This window comes from Capricornis sumatraensis, chromosome 8 (genome assembly GCF_032405125.1).
Source record: "Capricornis sumatraensis isolate serow.1 chromosome 8, serow.2, whole genome shotgun sequence".
Lineage (NCBI taxonomy): Eukaryota > Metazoa > Chordata > Mammalia > Artiodactyla > Bovidae > Capricornis > Capricornis sumatraensis.
Window position 1 is genome coordinate 99,846,474 of NC_091076.1, and position 16,572 is coordinate 99,863,045.

At 52.1% G+C, this 16,572-nt stretch overlaps 2 protein-coding genes across 3 annotated transcripts in view; both read right to left on the bottom strand.

The window, feature by feature from the left end:
- Window positions 1–1,722, bottom strand: part of TBCD (tubulin folding cofactor D) — a 139,918-nt gene extending 138,196 nt beyond the window's left edge. Inside the window, exons 1-2 of the mRNA XM_068977499.1 lie at window positions 1,515–1,722; window positions 292–342 (exon numbers count right to left, since the gene is read on the bottom strand). Of these exons, the coding sequence (XP_068833600.1) occupies window positions 292–342; window positions 1,515–1,722 (259 nt within the window). The remainder of the gene's footprint in view (window positions 1–291; window positions 343–1,514) is intronic.
- A 1,048-nt stretch (window positions 1,723–2,770) lies between these two features.
- On the bottom strand, window positions 2,771–11,768 carry FN3K (fructosamine 3 kinase). 2 transcript variants are annotated; one of them, XM_068977167.1, is made up of 6 exons: window positions 11,493–11,768; window positions 9,154–9,305; window positions 8,044–8,135; window positions 7,481–7,563; window positions 4,042–4,164; window positions 2,771–3,187 (listed from the first exon to the last, which is right to left on the bottom strand). In XM_068977167.1, exons 1-6 carry the CDS (start codon window positions 11,631–11,633, stop codon window positions 2,849–2,851), a joined length of 930 nt encoding a protein of 309 aa, XP_068833268.1. In that variant the 5' UTR covers window positions 11,634–11,768; the 3' UTR covers window positions 2,771–2,848. The 2 variants fall into 2 exon arrangements, with proteins under 2 accessions (XP_068833268.1, XP_068833269.1); XM_068977168.1 differs by having other exon boundaries at window positions 7,481–7,556; window positions 8,040–8,135.
- Window positions 11,769–16,572: the final 4,804 nt, after the last annotated feature.

Below are 16,572 nucleotides of genomic sequence, written 5' to 3' on the forward strand. Positions count from 1 at the left end.
GAGCAGCTCAGCGGCAGAGCTGGGATATAAATCCAGGCAGTCCAGCCCCAGGGCTGGTGACCCTAACCACCACCCCGTTTCCCTCAACGTAAGTTACTATCACTACCTTCCTCCTTCCCAAGTTCACTTCCAGGAGGAGGTGTTACTACTGTTGGCCCCACTAACAAGAACAACCTGGGCAGTTTATCCTGATAGTCTCAGCTGGTGTGCAGGCACGTGCGTGCACACACACATGTTCCAAGGCCTTTATGATTATCTGTAAATGATCAAAACCTCAGCTTCTGTTCTTACCTAGGTGTGGGTCCAACAGGTGAGGCTGCTCCTGATATTTGTCCATTATTACTAAAAAGAAAAACGTGAGACTTAACATGAACCCTGGAAACCCTTGAGTTTTCCCATGCGGACTTCCCAGGCAGCTCCCAAGAGCACAGGCCAGCTGCAGTGAGCCCCCCAGCCACCCGCCTCCTCGGGGCCACACTACCCCGGCCTCTGCTCTCTGTCTGCTCAATGCACCTTCCTCTCAGATCCTCACTTCTTCCTTCCTTCACTGCCTGCTGATAGCCAAGCTGAGTTCTCCCCTTCATTAGGACAAACACCTTCCATGCTCCCTCTGCCACACACATCAAGCCATGTGCCCTCCTAACCCCCTCATACTATGGCTTTCTTTATCCCAGGCAGCCTGGTTTCTACTCCTACCAGCAGCTAGAACCGTTCCTATCAGATCCCACGCCCACCTGGCCTATGGCAGTTCTCATGAGCCACACACCTCCACATCTGACCACTTCCCATGAATGGGAAAGTCGGCTTTCACTGCTCCCTGGATTTTCACCTCACCCTCAGGACAGTTCTGAGGTATTTTCAGTGCTAACCCAAGCAGCCAGCCAGAGAAACGGGCACAATCAAGCAACTAGCCCAAGTGGCAGAGCAGGATTCGAACTCAAGGAGGCGTTGCTCAAGTGAGTGCCCTTCCTGAAGTTAAGAATTGTTATCACAAGTCCACCAAGGCAAAATCATGTAGAAATTTCTATAGCTACAAAGGTCCCCAAGGACGGTTTTACTGAATCACAAAACCCTACACAGTTATCTAACCACGGGATCTTAAGGAATCGTTTGTAAGTTATCCGTTATAGACAACGGCAAGGGTCTGACTAAGCATCTTGCGCTGCCCGGAGCAGCGCTACCGCACTGGGCTGCATGCATGGTCTTGGCAGAGCCACGGGCGCTGAGGAGGCGGCTCTGGGTGGGGGCCCTCGCCGGTTCCTGCCTGTTGGGCCTCTCCTGCACCCACTGCCCCGTTCACACAGCTGTCTTGAAGGAAGTGCGCTTTGCGGTGGTCCCAGGACAGGGTGGGGACAAGGACTGGGAAATGACCCACCCAGGGGAGCTCCACCATCCCTCCTTGTGACGGTGGAGGCCAACTGCCCTCCCCTTCTTAGGCACGCCCGTGTCTGGGGCCGCAGGAAAGGAGACTTGCACACCCTGCACGCTGTTCCCCTCCTCCGACCCGTGCGCACCCCGAAATCGCTCCAGGGCGCCCTCCCGGGCCGAGCGGTCAGCTAGCACCGCCGGCAGGCGGCCGAGCAGCTCCCGCGTCTCTGCGCTCTCGCCGAATGACTCGAGGGCGGCGCCACAGGCCAGAGCCGCGTCCTCCGCGGCATCCTCCACCGGGTCCTCCGCAGGGTCCTCCGCGGCGCCCGCGCCCGGCTCCTCGCTCAGGGCCATCTTCGGAAGCCGGACTACGCCCTCGCGCGACGTGCGCGCAGTGGGACTCGGGGCGTGGGACACGGGGAACGCGGCGCTGGGCACGGGACGCTCAAGACGCCTGAGGCTGAGAAGGCGGCAATAACGCCAGCCCCGCCCCCAGGAACTCCGACCTTGCACGCCAGCCCCCGCTACGGAACGCGCCGGCCACCAAAAGAGTGCACGCGGAGGCCGTGCCGAGCCCGGGTGGGGGCAGGGCCCAGGGGACAGGGGCGGGGCGGGGGCGGAGCACAATGCTCCGGGCCGGCCGCGCCTCCTTCCCCGCGCACGCGCGCTGTTTCCTCGTGACCGCCGACAGGTGTCGGGAATATTTCTACAATACAAAGCAGCCCACAGGTGCGCAGGCTGCAGTGGGAGATAGGTACTTAACAGAGAAGGGATGACGGGGAGCTCGTAACGCCCCGAAATAATTGCTGATGTGGGCGACTTGGTCTTCAGAGACCCACACTTGGGTGGCTGCGGGGCCAGAAGCCCCGCCCCTCCACGGTGACACCTCGCTCACCCTGGACACCCCGTACACCTACCTACCAGGGCACACCCGCTACCCAAGACTCCCGCCAGCCCCCTTGTCGACCAAAACTACCAACTGCAAAATGGAGCACGGGAGAGGGGCAGTGGCTCCAGCACCTGAAGGGTAAGGGGGCTTTCTCCCACCCGCCCACCTCAGTAAGGGTGGACTTGAACACAGCCTCAGAGCCACTGCTCAAGAGCTGGGCCCATTCCATGGTCCCCAACTCTACCTAAGCCAGAAACAGGAGCCCTGAGTCCACGGCGGGGACTGTGACACCAACTTCCATCTAACCAAACCCCAGATCTGTGTGAATTTCTGTACAATTGTCATGAAAGTATCCAAACTCCATGTTCCCCCTAGATTGGACTAGATGATGAGCCTGGCAGAGAACTTGCAGGTGGTCTGGGCCCCCAGTAAACTAACCCAGCTGCATGGAGGACAGAGACGCAGGTGAAACTAAGACACACACAGTTCCATCCCTGACACCCCCATGGGCTTTATTTGTCCCTGAAACTGCCTTGGTGCAGCCACCCTGGTCCCTTGGCAAGCAGCTGGGCAGGGGACACAGGTGGGCTGCTATTTGAGAAGCTTCCTCATGGTGCCCAGGGATGGGCTCCTGTACTGCCTACCGAAGTGGTTCCAGTGGTTCAGGTAGTTAAAGAGCTGATAGAGCAGCAGCCGCCTGTCAAACCCTGGAGCCTTGGGGACCTTCTGGTAGTAGGCGGTGAAGAAGGGCCTGGGAAACCCCCCGAACATCAAGGCAATTGCCAGTTCAAACTCAGAATGGCCATAGAAGGAGGCTGGGTCATAAATAATGGGCCCGCTGTCATCCTCTGCCACATTTCCCGACCATAGATCCCCATGAAGAAGGGCAGGGACAATCTCCAGGCCACAAAACAAATCCGGAATCTTCACCTAAGAAAATAATTACGGTACATAAGTTATCACAGGCCTGGGAGCCACAGTCTCCTCATCCAATACTTGGAAATAAGGTAAAGAGGACCTTGTGTTTACTCAGGGTCCAACCACCACTGCCTACTAAGCCCAGAGATAAAGATCCTCTGACTCCAGGGGAATGTAATTTTGTCTTGGTATTTACTGTTAATTTAGGTCTAAAAGCTCGGCAACATTAGTGATTGTCATACAGTAGAGAACCTCGGAGGTTATGGTTTTACCATCGTGTAGAATATGAATCTGAGTGAAGTTTTTTTGTATGTAACTTAGCAAACTTTCTCTGCTATTCTTTTATTTCATAGCACATACATATCTGCACCTCTTTTGTAGCCTGATTATTTCAGTAAGGAGTTCAATAAAATTTCTTTTATGCGTGCTCATGAGGGACTGATATGCGAGTTCTGTTTTTAACATCTTGAGAGTTCTGTTTTGAAGCCAGTCACTCTGGGGCACCTGCTGTTCACACCTGCTCTAAAAGGTCTTAAGACATTTGTGCCTTGGTGGAAAGAACAGCATAAGAGTGGGCAAGAAAGTAGTAGTAAGTGCCACCAATCACAAGTCAAACACCTACATTTCACGTGAGCAAAGTTTGAGGTTAAGTATCTGATGACCCAGGAAGTGAGAGGTGCTCTCAGGGGCCACCCCCTTCTCAGTTCCTGCATAGTCAGGACACTTATGTGTCCATGATTTGCCCAGCCCTGCTCCAGGTTCAGCGGTCCCCTCTCTGGCTCTGTTCTAGCAGAGGGCCCCACACAAATGTGTTGAAGGCTCGTAAGAGGACAGCCCTTCTCCCAGAGGATAACTGCTGTGCCCACCTGTAGCTGTGACCAGAGTTCTCGTGCCTCTCGGTCAGCATAATCCTTCTCAATGAGGTCCAGCTGTGCTTGGAGCCGGTGCCGGGTGAAGAAGGTTGGCCAGTCGTCCTGCCACTCGTTCACCTGAGTGACAAGGGAAAGTAAGGGGCTGGTGCTGCAGCTGGTGGTCGTAGGACAGAGTTATGCGTGGAAACTGCCTAAACCCTAGAGCAAACACTAAAAGAGCACAGCAAATGTTATCATTGGCCAACAAGGGAGACAAGATGAAAGCATTAAAAAAGGGTTAATTCAGAAGAGCGTAAAGGGGGAACAAAGAACAGATGAGACAAATGAAAAAAAAAAGAATGACAAGATGACAGATCCAAACCTAACCATATCAATAACTACATTAAACATGAATGGTCTATGTGTGAATGTGAACGTGAAGTTGCTCAGTCGTGTCCGACTTTTTGTGACCCCGTGGACTGTAGCCCACCAGGCTCCTGCGTCCATGGGATTCTCCAGGCAAGAATACTGGAGTGGGTTGCCATTTCCTTCTCCAGGGGATCTTCCCAACCCAAGGATCGAACCCAGGTCTCCCCAGTTAAATGACAGATCAACAGGTTGAAAAAATAAAGCAAGACCCAGTTATAAGCTGTGAATAAGATATGCACTTTATACATAAAAACAGAAACAGGTTAAAAGGATAGAAAAGATAAATTGTGCTAAAAGAAAGCTGGAGTGGCTATATTAATATCAAAGTAGATTTCAGAGCAAAGACACTGACTATAAAGTCATTTCACAATGGAAAGAGAGTCAACTAATGAGGAAGATACAAGAATCCTAAACATTTATGTCCCTAATATACAGCAAATAAGCACCTGAATAGATGCTCCACATCCTTAGTCATTAGAGAAAATAGAACTTCACTGAGATACCACTTCACAATCACTAGGATGGCTACAATTATAGATAAAGGAAAATACCAAGTGTCTGAGGGTGCAGAGGGCCTGGAACTCTCTACACTAGGGGTGCGAATGTAAAATGATAGAACCACTTTGGAATATATTTCAACAGTTTCGTAAAAAGTTAAATATGGGGCTTCTCTGGTGGCTCCGTGGTAAAAAAAAATTAATAAGTCAGGCGGCCAGTGCAGGAGACATGGGTTTGATCCCTGATCCAGGAAGGTCCCACATGCTGCGGAACAACTAAGCCCGTGGGCCAGCACACTGCAACTAGAGTAGCCCCTACAGCAATGAAGACCCAGCACAGCTCAAAACAAGAGATAAATGTTTTTAAAAAGCAAAATATGAACCTACATATGACCTAGTCATTGGCTCCTAGGTATTCACCCAAAATAAATGGAAGCATGTGTCCATACAAATTCTTGTACACAAAAGTGCATAGCAGCTTTATTTGTAAAAGCAAAACTTGGAAACAACTCAGATATCCATCAACCAGTGAATGGATAAACAGACTGTTGTTTATTGTACAATGGAATGGACTTTTGACATGTGTAACAACATGGATGAATACTGAAATGACTGTGCTGAGTAAAAGAAGCCAGCGCACAGCATGTGATTTCATTTACATTAAATTGCGCAAAATGCAAACCAGTCTATGGTGACAGAAAACAGATCAGTGGTTGCCAGGGCAGGAAAGGGCAGGAGGAAGACATTACAAAAGGGCACTGGGACAATTTTGGGATGACACTTTTTGACACACTGACCTGACTGTGGTTAGTGGTTCACAGGTGTGTACACATGTCCAAACTTACCAATCTGTACACTTTAAATAAGCGCAGTTCATTTTATGTCAGCTATATACCTTAATAGAGTTTTTTTAAGATGCAAAGCTTATTTTATACAAAGGGTTACTTAATGAAATTCCTTAAGGGAAGAACTTTCCAGACAACATGCACCCCCGGTCAGCATCCTGTGCTAAGGGTTGTGGTCGCTGAACCCCTGGGTTCATCCCCTTTGCTAGGTGCACCTCAAGAGAAAACGGGAGTTCCCTCCCCAAACGGCCTAAGGCATAGGGATGGCATGCCCTCCTGCCCCATCTCCTGCCTAGGCCCATCATGTCCCAGCATTGGTCTTCCTCCTAGATGACCAGGTTGTAAAAGACACAGACTGTGTTTGGAGCTGGAGACAGGCATGGCTAGCCCTCCCCCTGGACAGAGGGGCCATGATCCCCTCACCCACAGAAAGACATGAACTTCCCCTGAGCTACCAAGGCAGGGCCACCTGGATTCATGGCTGGTGGGAGGACCCAGGCTTCACCTGGACAGAGGACCAGCATGTGTGGTGGTCAGGGTCTATGCTCTGAAGTCAGAGGGGCCAAACACTGGCCCCTCTACTTACCAGCCGCACGACTAGATACCGCCTGGCTTCTCTGCACACATCGTTTTCCCCATCTATAAAATGAGTCAGTAAAAACCTGCCTCCTGAGGTTGCTATGGAAACTAGGGAGCTGAGTTGGACATGGCAGCAAAGAAACCGTGTCAGTACTCTGACCAAGCCAGTGGTCCCAAGGGGGCTCAGCTCAGGGTACCATCATTCAGGGTTGCCCCATCAATGGCTGAAGCCCCTTAGGGCCCACTCAGTCATCCCAAGGAGTAGGAAGCTTCCTGAAACTTCAGGCTGGACCCTCCAGGCTGTGTCCATCGGATGCTACGTCCTGTACCATCTTGTCACCGCACGAGGAGGTGGACCAGGGGTCCTCCCAGGTCTCCCACCCCTTCCTAGCCAGACTGTAACTAACCTAAGTTGGTTCATTGATCCTAGACTCTGATGGGCGTGCTCTGTGGCTGCCTGTGTCCCTAACAGGCCAGCTCCATCCTCACCAGCTTCACACATGGGGGTTCTGTGTACAAGTTCATTCCTCAGTTCTTGAAAAATCAATGTATGAGGTCAAACGAGCCTTTGTAGACTTGCATTCTTAAACTCAACATCTGAAGCAGGACAAGCCACATTTGGACACACTGGCCTGGAACCACTATTGTGCCGGTCACTAGCCCCAGATGGCTATGTAACCCCCGGGGGAGCTGGCTTCAGCAGAGATTCATAGGGTCTTAGTAATCCTGGTAAACCACAGGGTACAGTTCTAGGTACCCCAGATCTGAGGGCTGGCCCTTGACTGAGATCCCAAAATCTGCCTCTAGCTTCATAAGGGTTTTGCTCCTAGTGACTCGCCTGGGAAAACAGCCCTCTGTCCACAGCCTTTGCACCTGCCGTTTCCCCTACTTGGAATGCTCTCCCACCTGCCCCACAGCTCCTCGCCTCCTCTGAGCTCAGCACAGTGAGCCTCAACATCAACTCTTCCAGCTCACACTCTGCTTTCAGGAATCAGGTAGACTTCCTGGTGCCCAGGGAACTGGAATTCTGTTACGCACAAGGGGTGGAATGAGCAGCACCGGAGCGCCAGGAGCTAAGCAGGCGGACCCTCGCCAGGCACTCACCTGCGGGATGAAGCCGCAGCAGGTCACTGTGTGGAAGCCGAACTTGGCCACATACCGGGGCCCAGCACCCTCAGCCCTCTGGCCTGTTAACAGAAAGAGCTGCTCATCTTTCTCTTAATGTCAGACCTCAGCAGAGCATCAGGACTACACTGCTAGCATATGGGTGGCTGAGGATGTACTCCAAGAACATCGTGGAGGCACACCACCTGCCACGTCTTCCCAGGTCCCTGAGCCCCACAACAATCCAGCCTTGGGACCCAAGCCTGCCCAGTTTTCAGGGATGTGATACCAGCTAAGGTCACCATGGGATGACGTGGTCCACACACAGACCAGCCAGAACATGCCTGTCTCTAGCACATTGGACAACAGGACTGAGTATAAAGGGGTCATGAGCCAATTCTACTAACTTATCATCAAAACTCTTTTTTAACAACCTCATTTTTCACACTGCAGTCTATGAGCAGGTGGCATGAAACCCAACCCATTACTAAAATGTCCCCCCAAGCACCTACCCAGGGTAGACGCACCCAGGTCAAGGGTTCACAACAGCATTCTGAACATACCCACTCTGTTCTCCTCCTCCCTCAGCTTCTCCCTGAGCTTCTGGTTGTAAAGGTGCAAATCTGCCATCTGGTCTCCAAGTTTTGATGCCTGACTGAGGATAGAAGAAAATGCAGCCAATTGAAATAAGAAACAACAACCAGGGAACATGTTCCATTTTGAGAAATGTTTTAAATACCTTAAAAACAACTCTCTGCTCTTTAAAAAGTGAAAAATGAACTGTAGGCAATAATCTTCTCCAAAACATCAAAATAGTGTAAAATCACCCAAGAAGGGTAGGCTTCTGTTGAAGCCTATGGAAATACCAGGAATTAAGGATCAAATACTGAAAAAAGAAAAAAAAAAAAAAAAGGTCCCAATTTTTGTAAAAACAAATATAAATCACAAAAAAGAAAACAACAATCACACATCATAGCTGTGACTGCTCCCTGCCGCTGGGATGCCATATGCCTTTAGTCTTCTTTTCAAGAGTTTGCCTCTTCCACCATTTTTTAAACAATAGACATACATAACTTTGGAGCTCCCCAGGTGGCGCTAGTGGTAAAGAACCCGCCTGCCAGTGCGGGAGACATAAGAGACTCAGGTGCCGTCCCTGGGTGGGGAAGATCCCCTGGAGGAGGGCATGGCAACCCACTCCAGTATTCTTGCCTGGAGAATCCCATGGACAGAGGAGCTTGGCAGGCTATGTAGTCCATAGGGTCACACAGAGTCAGACATGACTGAAGCGACTTAGCATGGCATAACATTAATAATTAGATTTTAGATAATTACTAGATCGGACCTCACTGCCCATACTGAACAGGCACTGGTATTCACTAAAAACAGAGTAACAGATGGTTCAAACATGCTTATTTGGTGCAGCTTTGTGAAGCCAAACTAGCCTCAGACTGGCCCTGCGTGGAAAGCAAGAGCTCCTGTCTCCAACAGGGAGGCAGGTGTGGCTCTTGGCCCTGCCTCTGCTCCTGCACTGAGTGATGTGCGCAGCTCAGCAAGAGGCTGTTCCCTCCGCCTCTCATCTCCCTCTCTCTGTCCCTCGGTCCCCCTCCCTCTGTCTCTCTCTCTCAAATACACACACACACTACACACACGCACACTCTCTGTCTGTCTCTCACCTGCTCAGGCCCTTCATCTTCAGATGCTCCATCACAAAGGCAGCCCCACCTCCAGGCAAGTCAATCACCTTGATGGGCTGAGGCACCCGCACCAGGCCAGTGCTCCGAAGAGCCTCCAGGCTCGCCATCTCCCCCTCAAACATCTGCCGGGCCTGCGTCCAGAACATGGCTGTGAGCTCCGAAGCCAACAGTGGCTCTGCAGCCAGGCTGAAGCCAGGAATCACAAGTGCCCAGGACCTCTGGATGCCGAAAACTGACTGGGGAGCAAGGCATCAGCCCCGCAGAGAGCAGGATGCAGGTGGCCCCCTTCGGATAGGACGGGGCTACAAAGATGAGGTGGCGCAGGGAGCTTGGGGTGGACAGGATGCTGATGTCTGCAGCAAGCACCTGCCCTGAGAGAGGAGGAAGCACAGGCCATGGTGGGGGGGCGGGGTGCTGGGGGTGCTGGGAGCACCATGGAGACACCGTGGGGCCTGTTGGGGTACTGGGAGTATTATGGGAATACTGGGAGGTGCTGGGAGGCCATGGGGGGTCATGGTAGACCATGGGGGTGCTGGGGTGCCACAGGGTGCCACGGGGTACTGGTGGGGCAACTTGGAGTGCAGGTTAGTGGAGGATCCAGGGTAGGGCCTGGGTCCCCTTCCAGGTTACCTGCCCCCACAATATCTGGGGCACTTACAGCAAATGAGGGGCAGCATGGGAATGTGACTGGGGCACACACTTGGGGCATGGGAAGCCAGGGGCTGGGGGGGTCAGCTGGGCCAGTCCCCAGAGGCAAGCACCCAGCAGGGCCTGGGGACTTGGAAGGAGACATCCACCCCACCCAGGAAGAAGACAGTCACGCCCCAGGGAAGCAGAACAGCCTTCACCGGGACCCAGGGGTCTTCCTACTTCTAAAACATTTTGTACAAATATCCCAATTTTAAATTAGGTGAACTCTCACTTCAGGTACACTACACCTGGGTTAAAAATGTGTTTGTTATAATATGATTTGTGACTATCTCTGGCTATAGAATTAACCCTCGTGAACAAGACCAAAACATCTATGTCCACATAAGAAAAGAATTTCATCTTTTAATTCAAGTACCTGAAGGGAGAACCTGCAAGACGTCCTAACTGCCAATCCACACCTAGAATCATGGAGTGGGGTGTCCAGCGACCCTCAGTCATGCTCCAGGGTGAGCTCCTAAACACAGAGGGGCAGCACGCACCTGGACTTCAGCTTGCCTACGTCCTGAGGGCTTTACCTGTCCCCTGTTCTCGTGTATTGATTGAGCACCTACTGTGTGCCAGCACTGAAGGTTTCAAGGGTGAATAGTGGGATCCCAGCCTGGAAGAGCTTTTAGGAGCCAGCTGTGAAGGTTCTAGGGCCAGTGTGAACCTTGAACCCAATAACGCTTCCCGGTAGGTGGCACTGAATTATTCGGGTTCTGAAACCAGACTCGAACAGTTCCCAGCGCCAATGGAGCAGGGGAACAGACCAACACCAACCCACTGGCCACCCTGGACAGTGCTGCAGGGAGACTAGAGGGATCATCCTGGGATTTCCTCCCTTCCACAGCCAGCCCCTCCACCCACTGCTGCATCTCAAAGGGGCTTGGCCCTTGGGGCCTCCCTGGAGTCCCCCACCAGAGTCAAGGGAATGCCATCCTTGGCATCCTCGGCACTTTCTGTAGGTGCACACACAGAAAGTCAGCCATACTGACTTTCTCCACCTGTGAATATATCTATGGAAATATACATGGATAGTATATGTAACAGCAATATTTTAGGCTGGCAATGGAAATCAGGTCCAAACACAAGCAAGGCCTGTGAGTAGAAGAGCAGGGACCTGGCCCTCAAGATCGGGCAAGGGTCCCTCCTGCCTCTTTCCATCTGCCCAGGAGGACCCAGCCGCTAAGGGGAATGCAGACTAGAGCTGGGCCCCAGGGGAGTGGCAGAAGCAGCTCAGGACCCCAAGCCTCACCTCCGTGTTTGATGGGTAGGGAAATTAAAACAGACACCTAAAACGCCTGTGCATCCAGGCAAAAGGGAGTAAATTAACCCCGCAGCAGAGAGAACCGTGGAATCCTGCAGAAAACGCATGAGCCCTCCTCCCCCAGCTGGTGCTAGCCCTGCAAGTCCGCAAGCTGACCCCGCGGCTATGACGCCAGAGTTGGCCCAGAACCAGACCACACCGCCCCCTTCCCCTGCGCCCCGGGTCCCCTCGCCCCGCTCCTCCCCTCTCCCACTTCCCCCAGCCCTCCCCTCCCCGCAGCCCCTTCTGCTTCCAGCTCCGGAGGCGGACCCAGGCCGTGGGGGAGGAGTAGGGTGGGATGGGATGGGTGAGGGGCACGCACCAGCGTCCTGTGGCTGATCTTGACAAACACGGGGCCGGCATCTGTGTCGTAGGCGCGCCCCTCGCTGATGCAGCCGGCCCCGGGGCTCCCGAAGGCGCGCAGGGTCGCGGTACGCAGCTCGGCGCGCAGCAGCTGCTCCATAGAGGCGGAGGGGGGTGGGTGGCAAAATGAGGGACGGAGGACGGGGGGGACACAGGGGCCGGGGACCGCGCAGAAAGCGGGCCCGAGCTTAGCTCACCGCTGACGCTGCCGAGGCAGCTGTCCGCCGCGGGGGAGGCTCACGCTCTGCGCGGCCTGCGGGCTCCCAGCGGCTCCCAGCGCCCCAGTGTCCTGCCTCCGGGTCCGCCTCCGGCGGGGAGGGGTGAGGTGTGAGGGCAGGGTGCTGTCAGGCCCGGCAAGCGTTCCTTGTCTCGCACCGGAGGGCCAAGCGGGGTTGTCCTAAGCCCTAGGGGAGAAGGGCACGGCTCTCTGATAGGGGACAAACTTGGCGGCGGTGCCCTCCCGTGTGTCTACAGTTCTTGCGCCTGGACCTGCTGGGGATTTGTCCAGGGCTCTGTAGGGCCTGACCTCCCCGCACTGAGGTTCCCTAAACCCTGCCGGGGCCTTGGCCCAGGCTCTTCCCACCCAGCCATACCCAGGACAGTCCAGGGGAGATTGCAGGTCCCTGGGATGCAGGTCAGAGGCCTAGCTAGGTCTCACAGGCTCTGTAGAAGGCTGGGGGTCTCCACCATGTCATGCAGGCCCCAGGCATGCCTAGTGACACCAGTTGCTGGCACTGGGCTTTCTCATCAGGGCACCTGGTGTCCATGAGAGATAGAGTGTGTCCTTGTGGTTCTGATACCCCACCAGAACCACAGGCAACTGACCCCACCCTGAGTGGGACTCCTGATTACAGACGCCAGCTACCCTGGGAAGGGAGCTTCAAAACACACATGTGCCCTGCGCACACAGGCACGCATAAACGCATACACGTGCCCTTGCACACACAGGCCCAAGAGCAGGTGGGCAGGAGATTGTGTGGCATCTGCAGGAAGGGCCTGACTTCCCCCTTGGCAGTCTCCCTCCTCCCAGCTCTTCCTCTCATCCTGGTTAAGTCCAATCTCCTATTGCACCTTGAGAAGGAATCTGACAGTAGAGCTGAGCTCTGGCACTTCTGCAGATGTCTTTATTCTTGATGAGCAGTCCCGCTGGGTATGGAATTCTGGGCTACTCTTGCATCACTGAGATGGCTCTGCAACCTCACTTTCCAGCTCTTGTGCCGTTGAGAAGCTGGAAGCCATTTGGATTCTTATTCTCTGTGTGGACATTGTTCTGTCTCTCTGGAGGTCCTTCGGTCCTCTATCACCAGTACCTGACAATTCCTCAGGGAGGTGGCCAGGGTGAGTCTCCTCTGGGCAGGGCAGGTGAGCCCTTTCAGGATGGAAACTTAGGTCCTATACCCCTACAAGGTTGCCTTCAGCTTTTTCTGTTCTCTTTATGATTTCCATTGTTTTCTCTCTTCTTTTGGAATTCCAAATCTTTGGTCTAAACCCAGTCCCAAAGTTGCTGGGGTCAAGTGCCTGCGAGCTCTGCCCTCAAACCCCCTCCTGTCCCCTTTCGGGGGAGACGCTGGACTTGACTGAGCCCCATTCTGGGCCATGGCCACAGTTTGCCCAACCAGGGTCTGAGCATGCCAGGTGGCAGCCAGGCAGGGGCACACCATCTTACTGGTCCCCAACCCAGGCACTGGGGCTACCCCCCAGGCCTCCCAGCTCCCATCTGAGCAGCCCGGGCCTGAAAGCAGACACCTCAGCACGAAGACAGGTGTTGAGGAGACCACTCTGACACGGCAAACCAGCCCACCCTCCTTCCACACCTCTGGTTTATGGTCAGAAAACCAACTGGGAGACGTGACTCAGGCACATCCAAGCAGCCCCTGCCCCACTGCAGCCAGTCTCCTTGTGCTACTGGTTCCCCGAAAAGCAGAATGATGGCTGCAAAGGCGCAGAAGGTGCCTCTCAGCCCCAGGTGTAGCCCAAACTTAGGGAGCTGCTGCAAGAGTCCTCAGGAAAGGTGTCTGGGGGTGTGATCAGGGTGGTGGGCCGGGCCAAGATACTGGGGTCCCTAGGCAGAGGAGTGACTGTCCTGCTCATCCAGACCCTTACCATGGGTACCAAGTCCAACGGCAGTGAGAAGGAGAACAGAGCCCACAACCAGATGTGCCCTGCTACTCCATGTGGCGGAAGGCTCGAGGGAGGTGCGTAATGCTATTTAGAAAAGCGGCACCAAGGAGGCAGCTGACAGCACGGCCCAAGGGCCATTATAATAGTCCATTCTGAAATCAGGCAGCTGGGACAGGGGTTGGGGTCCTGAGGCCTAGCTGCCAGCAGGGCCAGTGGACGCCGTCTAGGTATCAAGGCTAGACCACCATCCTGGCCTCCAGCGGAAGTGTTCCGGGTTCATGCCCCTCACCCAGACTCTGGGAAAGAGAGGGGAATCCTGATGTCGCTTCAGAATTCAGAGATGGCTGTGATGAGGCGGCTGTCCCATGCCCTCCAGAGGTCCCTGCCACTCTGATCCCTGATCACTGTTTCTGAACAACTTCCAGTATGTCCACACACTTGTGCCTAAGAGGAAACCCCAGCCAGGAGACTAGTTCTCACAAAAGGGACTTTTGGAAGCAATTTCACTGCAAGACCAGGAATTCCCTGTCAGCCCAGGGGTTAGGACTCCGTGCTTCCACTGCAGGCGGCAGGTTCGATCCCTGTTCAGGGAACTAAAATCCCACAAGCCGCATGGTGTGGCTGAAAGAAATGTCTACTAGGAGACCATTAGGAGGAAGACCGAGGAAACTGCCCACTCACCCCACTCTGGGAGACAGGCCCTAGACATGCTGAACAGTGCTTACAGGCAAGGTACCCACCAAGGAGTTAATCTCCAATAACCCCTTGGGTATTGCTACCTAGGCCTTTATTTTTTTTTAATATTTATTTATATATTTAATTTGACTGTACCAGGTCTTAGTTGCAGCATGGGGGTATCTTTGATTTTCACTGCAGTATTTGGGATCTAGTTCCCTGGCCAGGGATTGAACCCAGGTCCCCTACTTTGGGAACACAGAGTCTTAGCCACTGGACCACCAAGGAAGTCCCTTTACTTTTTAATTTTTTTATATTCTATTGAAATATAGTTGATAATGTTAATTTCTGCTGTACACCAAAGTGATTCAATTATACATTTATATATTTGTTTCATATTCTTTTCCATCATGGTTTATTATGGGATATTTAGTTTCCTGTGCTATACAATAGGACCTTGTTGTTTACCTATTTTACAGATAGTTGCTTGAATCTGCTAATCCCAAACTCCTAATTTATCTCCTCCTATCCTTTTTCCTCTTTGGTAACCATAAATTTGTTTATGTCTGTTTCACAAGTTAATTTGTCCTATTTTCAATTTCACATATAAGTGATATCACACAGTATTTTGTCTTTGTCTGATTTACTTGAGTATGATAATCTCTACGTCCATCCATCTTGTTGCAAGGTCATTATTCATTCTTTTTTATGGCTGAGTAGTACTCCATTGTATATAGGGACCACATTTTTATTCATTCATCTGTTGATTGACATTTAGGTTGCTTCCAGGTCTTGGCTATTGTAAAGAGTACTGCTATAAATACTGGGGTACATGTATCTTTTCAAATTAGTTTTCACCTTTTCTAGATTTTTGCCCAGGCATGCGACTGCTAGATCACACGGTAATTCTATTTTTAGTTTTTTAAGGACCCTCCATACAGTGCTCCACAGTGACTGCATCAATTTACATTCCTACCAACAGTGTAGGAGGGTTCCTTTTTCTCCACATTCTCTTTAGCATTTGTTATTTGTAGACTTAATGATGGCCATTCTGTCTGGTGTGAGATGGTACCTCACTGTAGTTTTGATTTGCATTTCTCTAATAATTAGCAACAGTGAGCATCTTTTCATGTGCCTGTTGGCCATCTGTATGTCTTCTTTGGAGATATGTCTACTTGGGTCTTCTGCTGAACCCATTTTAGAAATGAAGGAGTCAAAGTTCAGGTAAAACTTAAAAGTCCCCTCTCAAGCTGGTCTCCTGTCCCCACGCGCAGCTTGGTTTCCATTATACCGGAAGTGGAGGGTCTCTAGGCTTCTAAGACTGTCCACTAGGATGGTTCCTAACTCCTCCAATAGGATGTCATAGACATATAGTCCTGGTGATGCAGGTTAAGTGTTTGCTAGATTCACATCTGTTTGAGGCAAAGTGGCACTTTCTTCTGGCAGTTGGGTGCACTGTTCTCTGGAACAAACTGACCTTCTTTCCAAATGAGCATTTTCCTCCCTGATTTTGGCTGTAATATCCCAGATTCCCTGTGAATCCCAGACAGAACACATCCCACATGAAAGTGAAAGTCACTCAGTCATGTTTGACTCTTTGCAACCCTATGGACTATACATTCCATGAAATTCTCCAGGCCAGAATACTGGGGTGGGTAGCCTTTCCCTTCTCCAGGGGATTTTCCCAACCCAGGGATCGAACCCAGGTCTTCCACATTGCAGGCTCATTCGTTACCAGTTGAGCCACAAGGAAAGCCCAATACATCCCATAACATTATCCTATAACAGAATCCCAACCATTTACAAGTGTTTTTCTGACACCCTGTAGATGTGAGGCTCAAGACAGCAGTAGACAGGGCCCTCCATGGCCACCAACTTATCCGAGCTGGGGCTTTGCAGAGCAAGACAGGACCTGTCAGGATCCCAGCTTTTTACAGTAGGGATACCCACCTGGGTCAGACTCTCTTCTACAAACTTTCTCTCTCCGTTGTCTCAGCTCATACAAACTGAGCAACAAACTGAGAATGAGCCCAAGAATGATCTCAAAACCCAAGCCCTGAAGACACACACGTCACTCCCAAGAGACTTCCAGGCCTTGCCTCGAGTCTGTTCTGGACACCACCAGTTATATGATTTTCTGATGTTTCAGAAGCAGAAAGTTAGAACTGAAGGAGGGGAAGGTGAGAGGATATGGGGACAAAGGGAAGTGGTAAATGAGACGAAGGGAAAAGTTGTAGGTGAAA

Coding starts and splice junctions, on each gene's coding strand:
- FN3K (XM_068977167.1), bottom strand. CDS start 11,633: ATGGAGCAGCTGCTGCGCGCCGAGCTGCGTACCGCGACCCTGCGCGCC. Junction 9,306..11,492: donor AGATCAGCCACAGGACGCTG/GTGCGTGCCCCT, acceptor TTCTGGACGCAG/GCCCGGCAGATGTTTGAGGG. Junction 3,188..4,041: donor AACTCTGGTCACAGCTACAG/GTGGGCACAGCA, acceptor TTATTTTCTTAG/GTGAAGATTCCGGATTTGTT.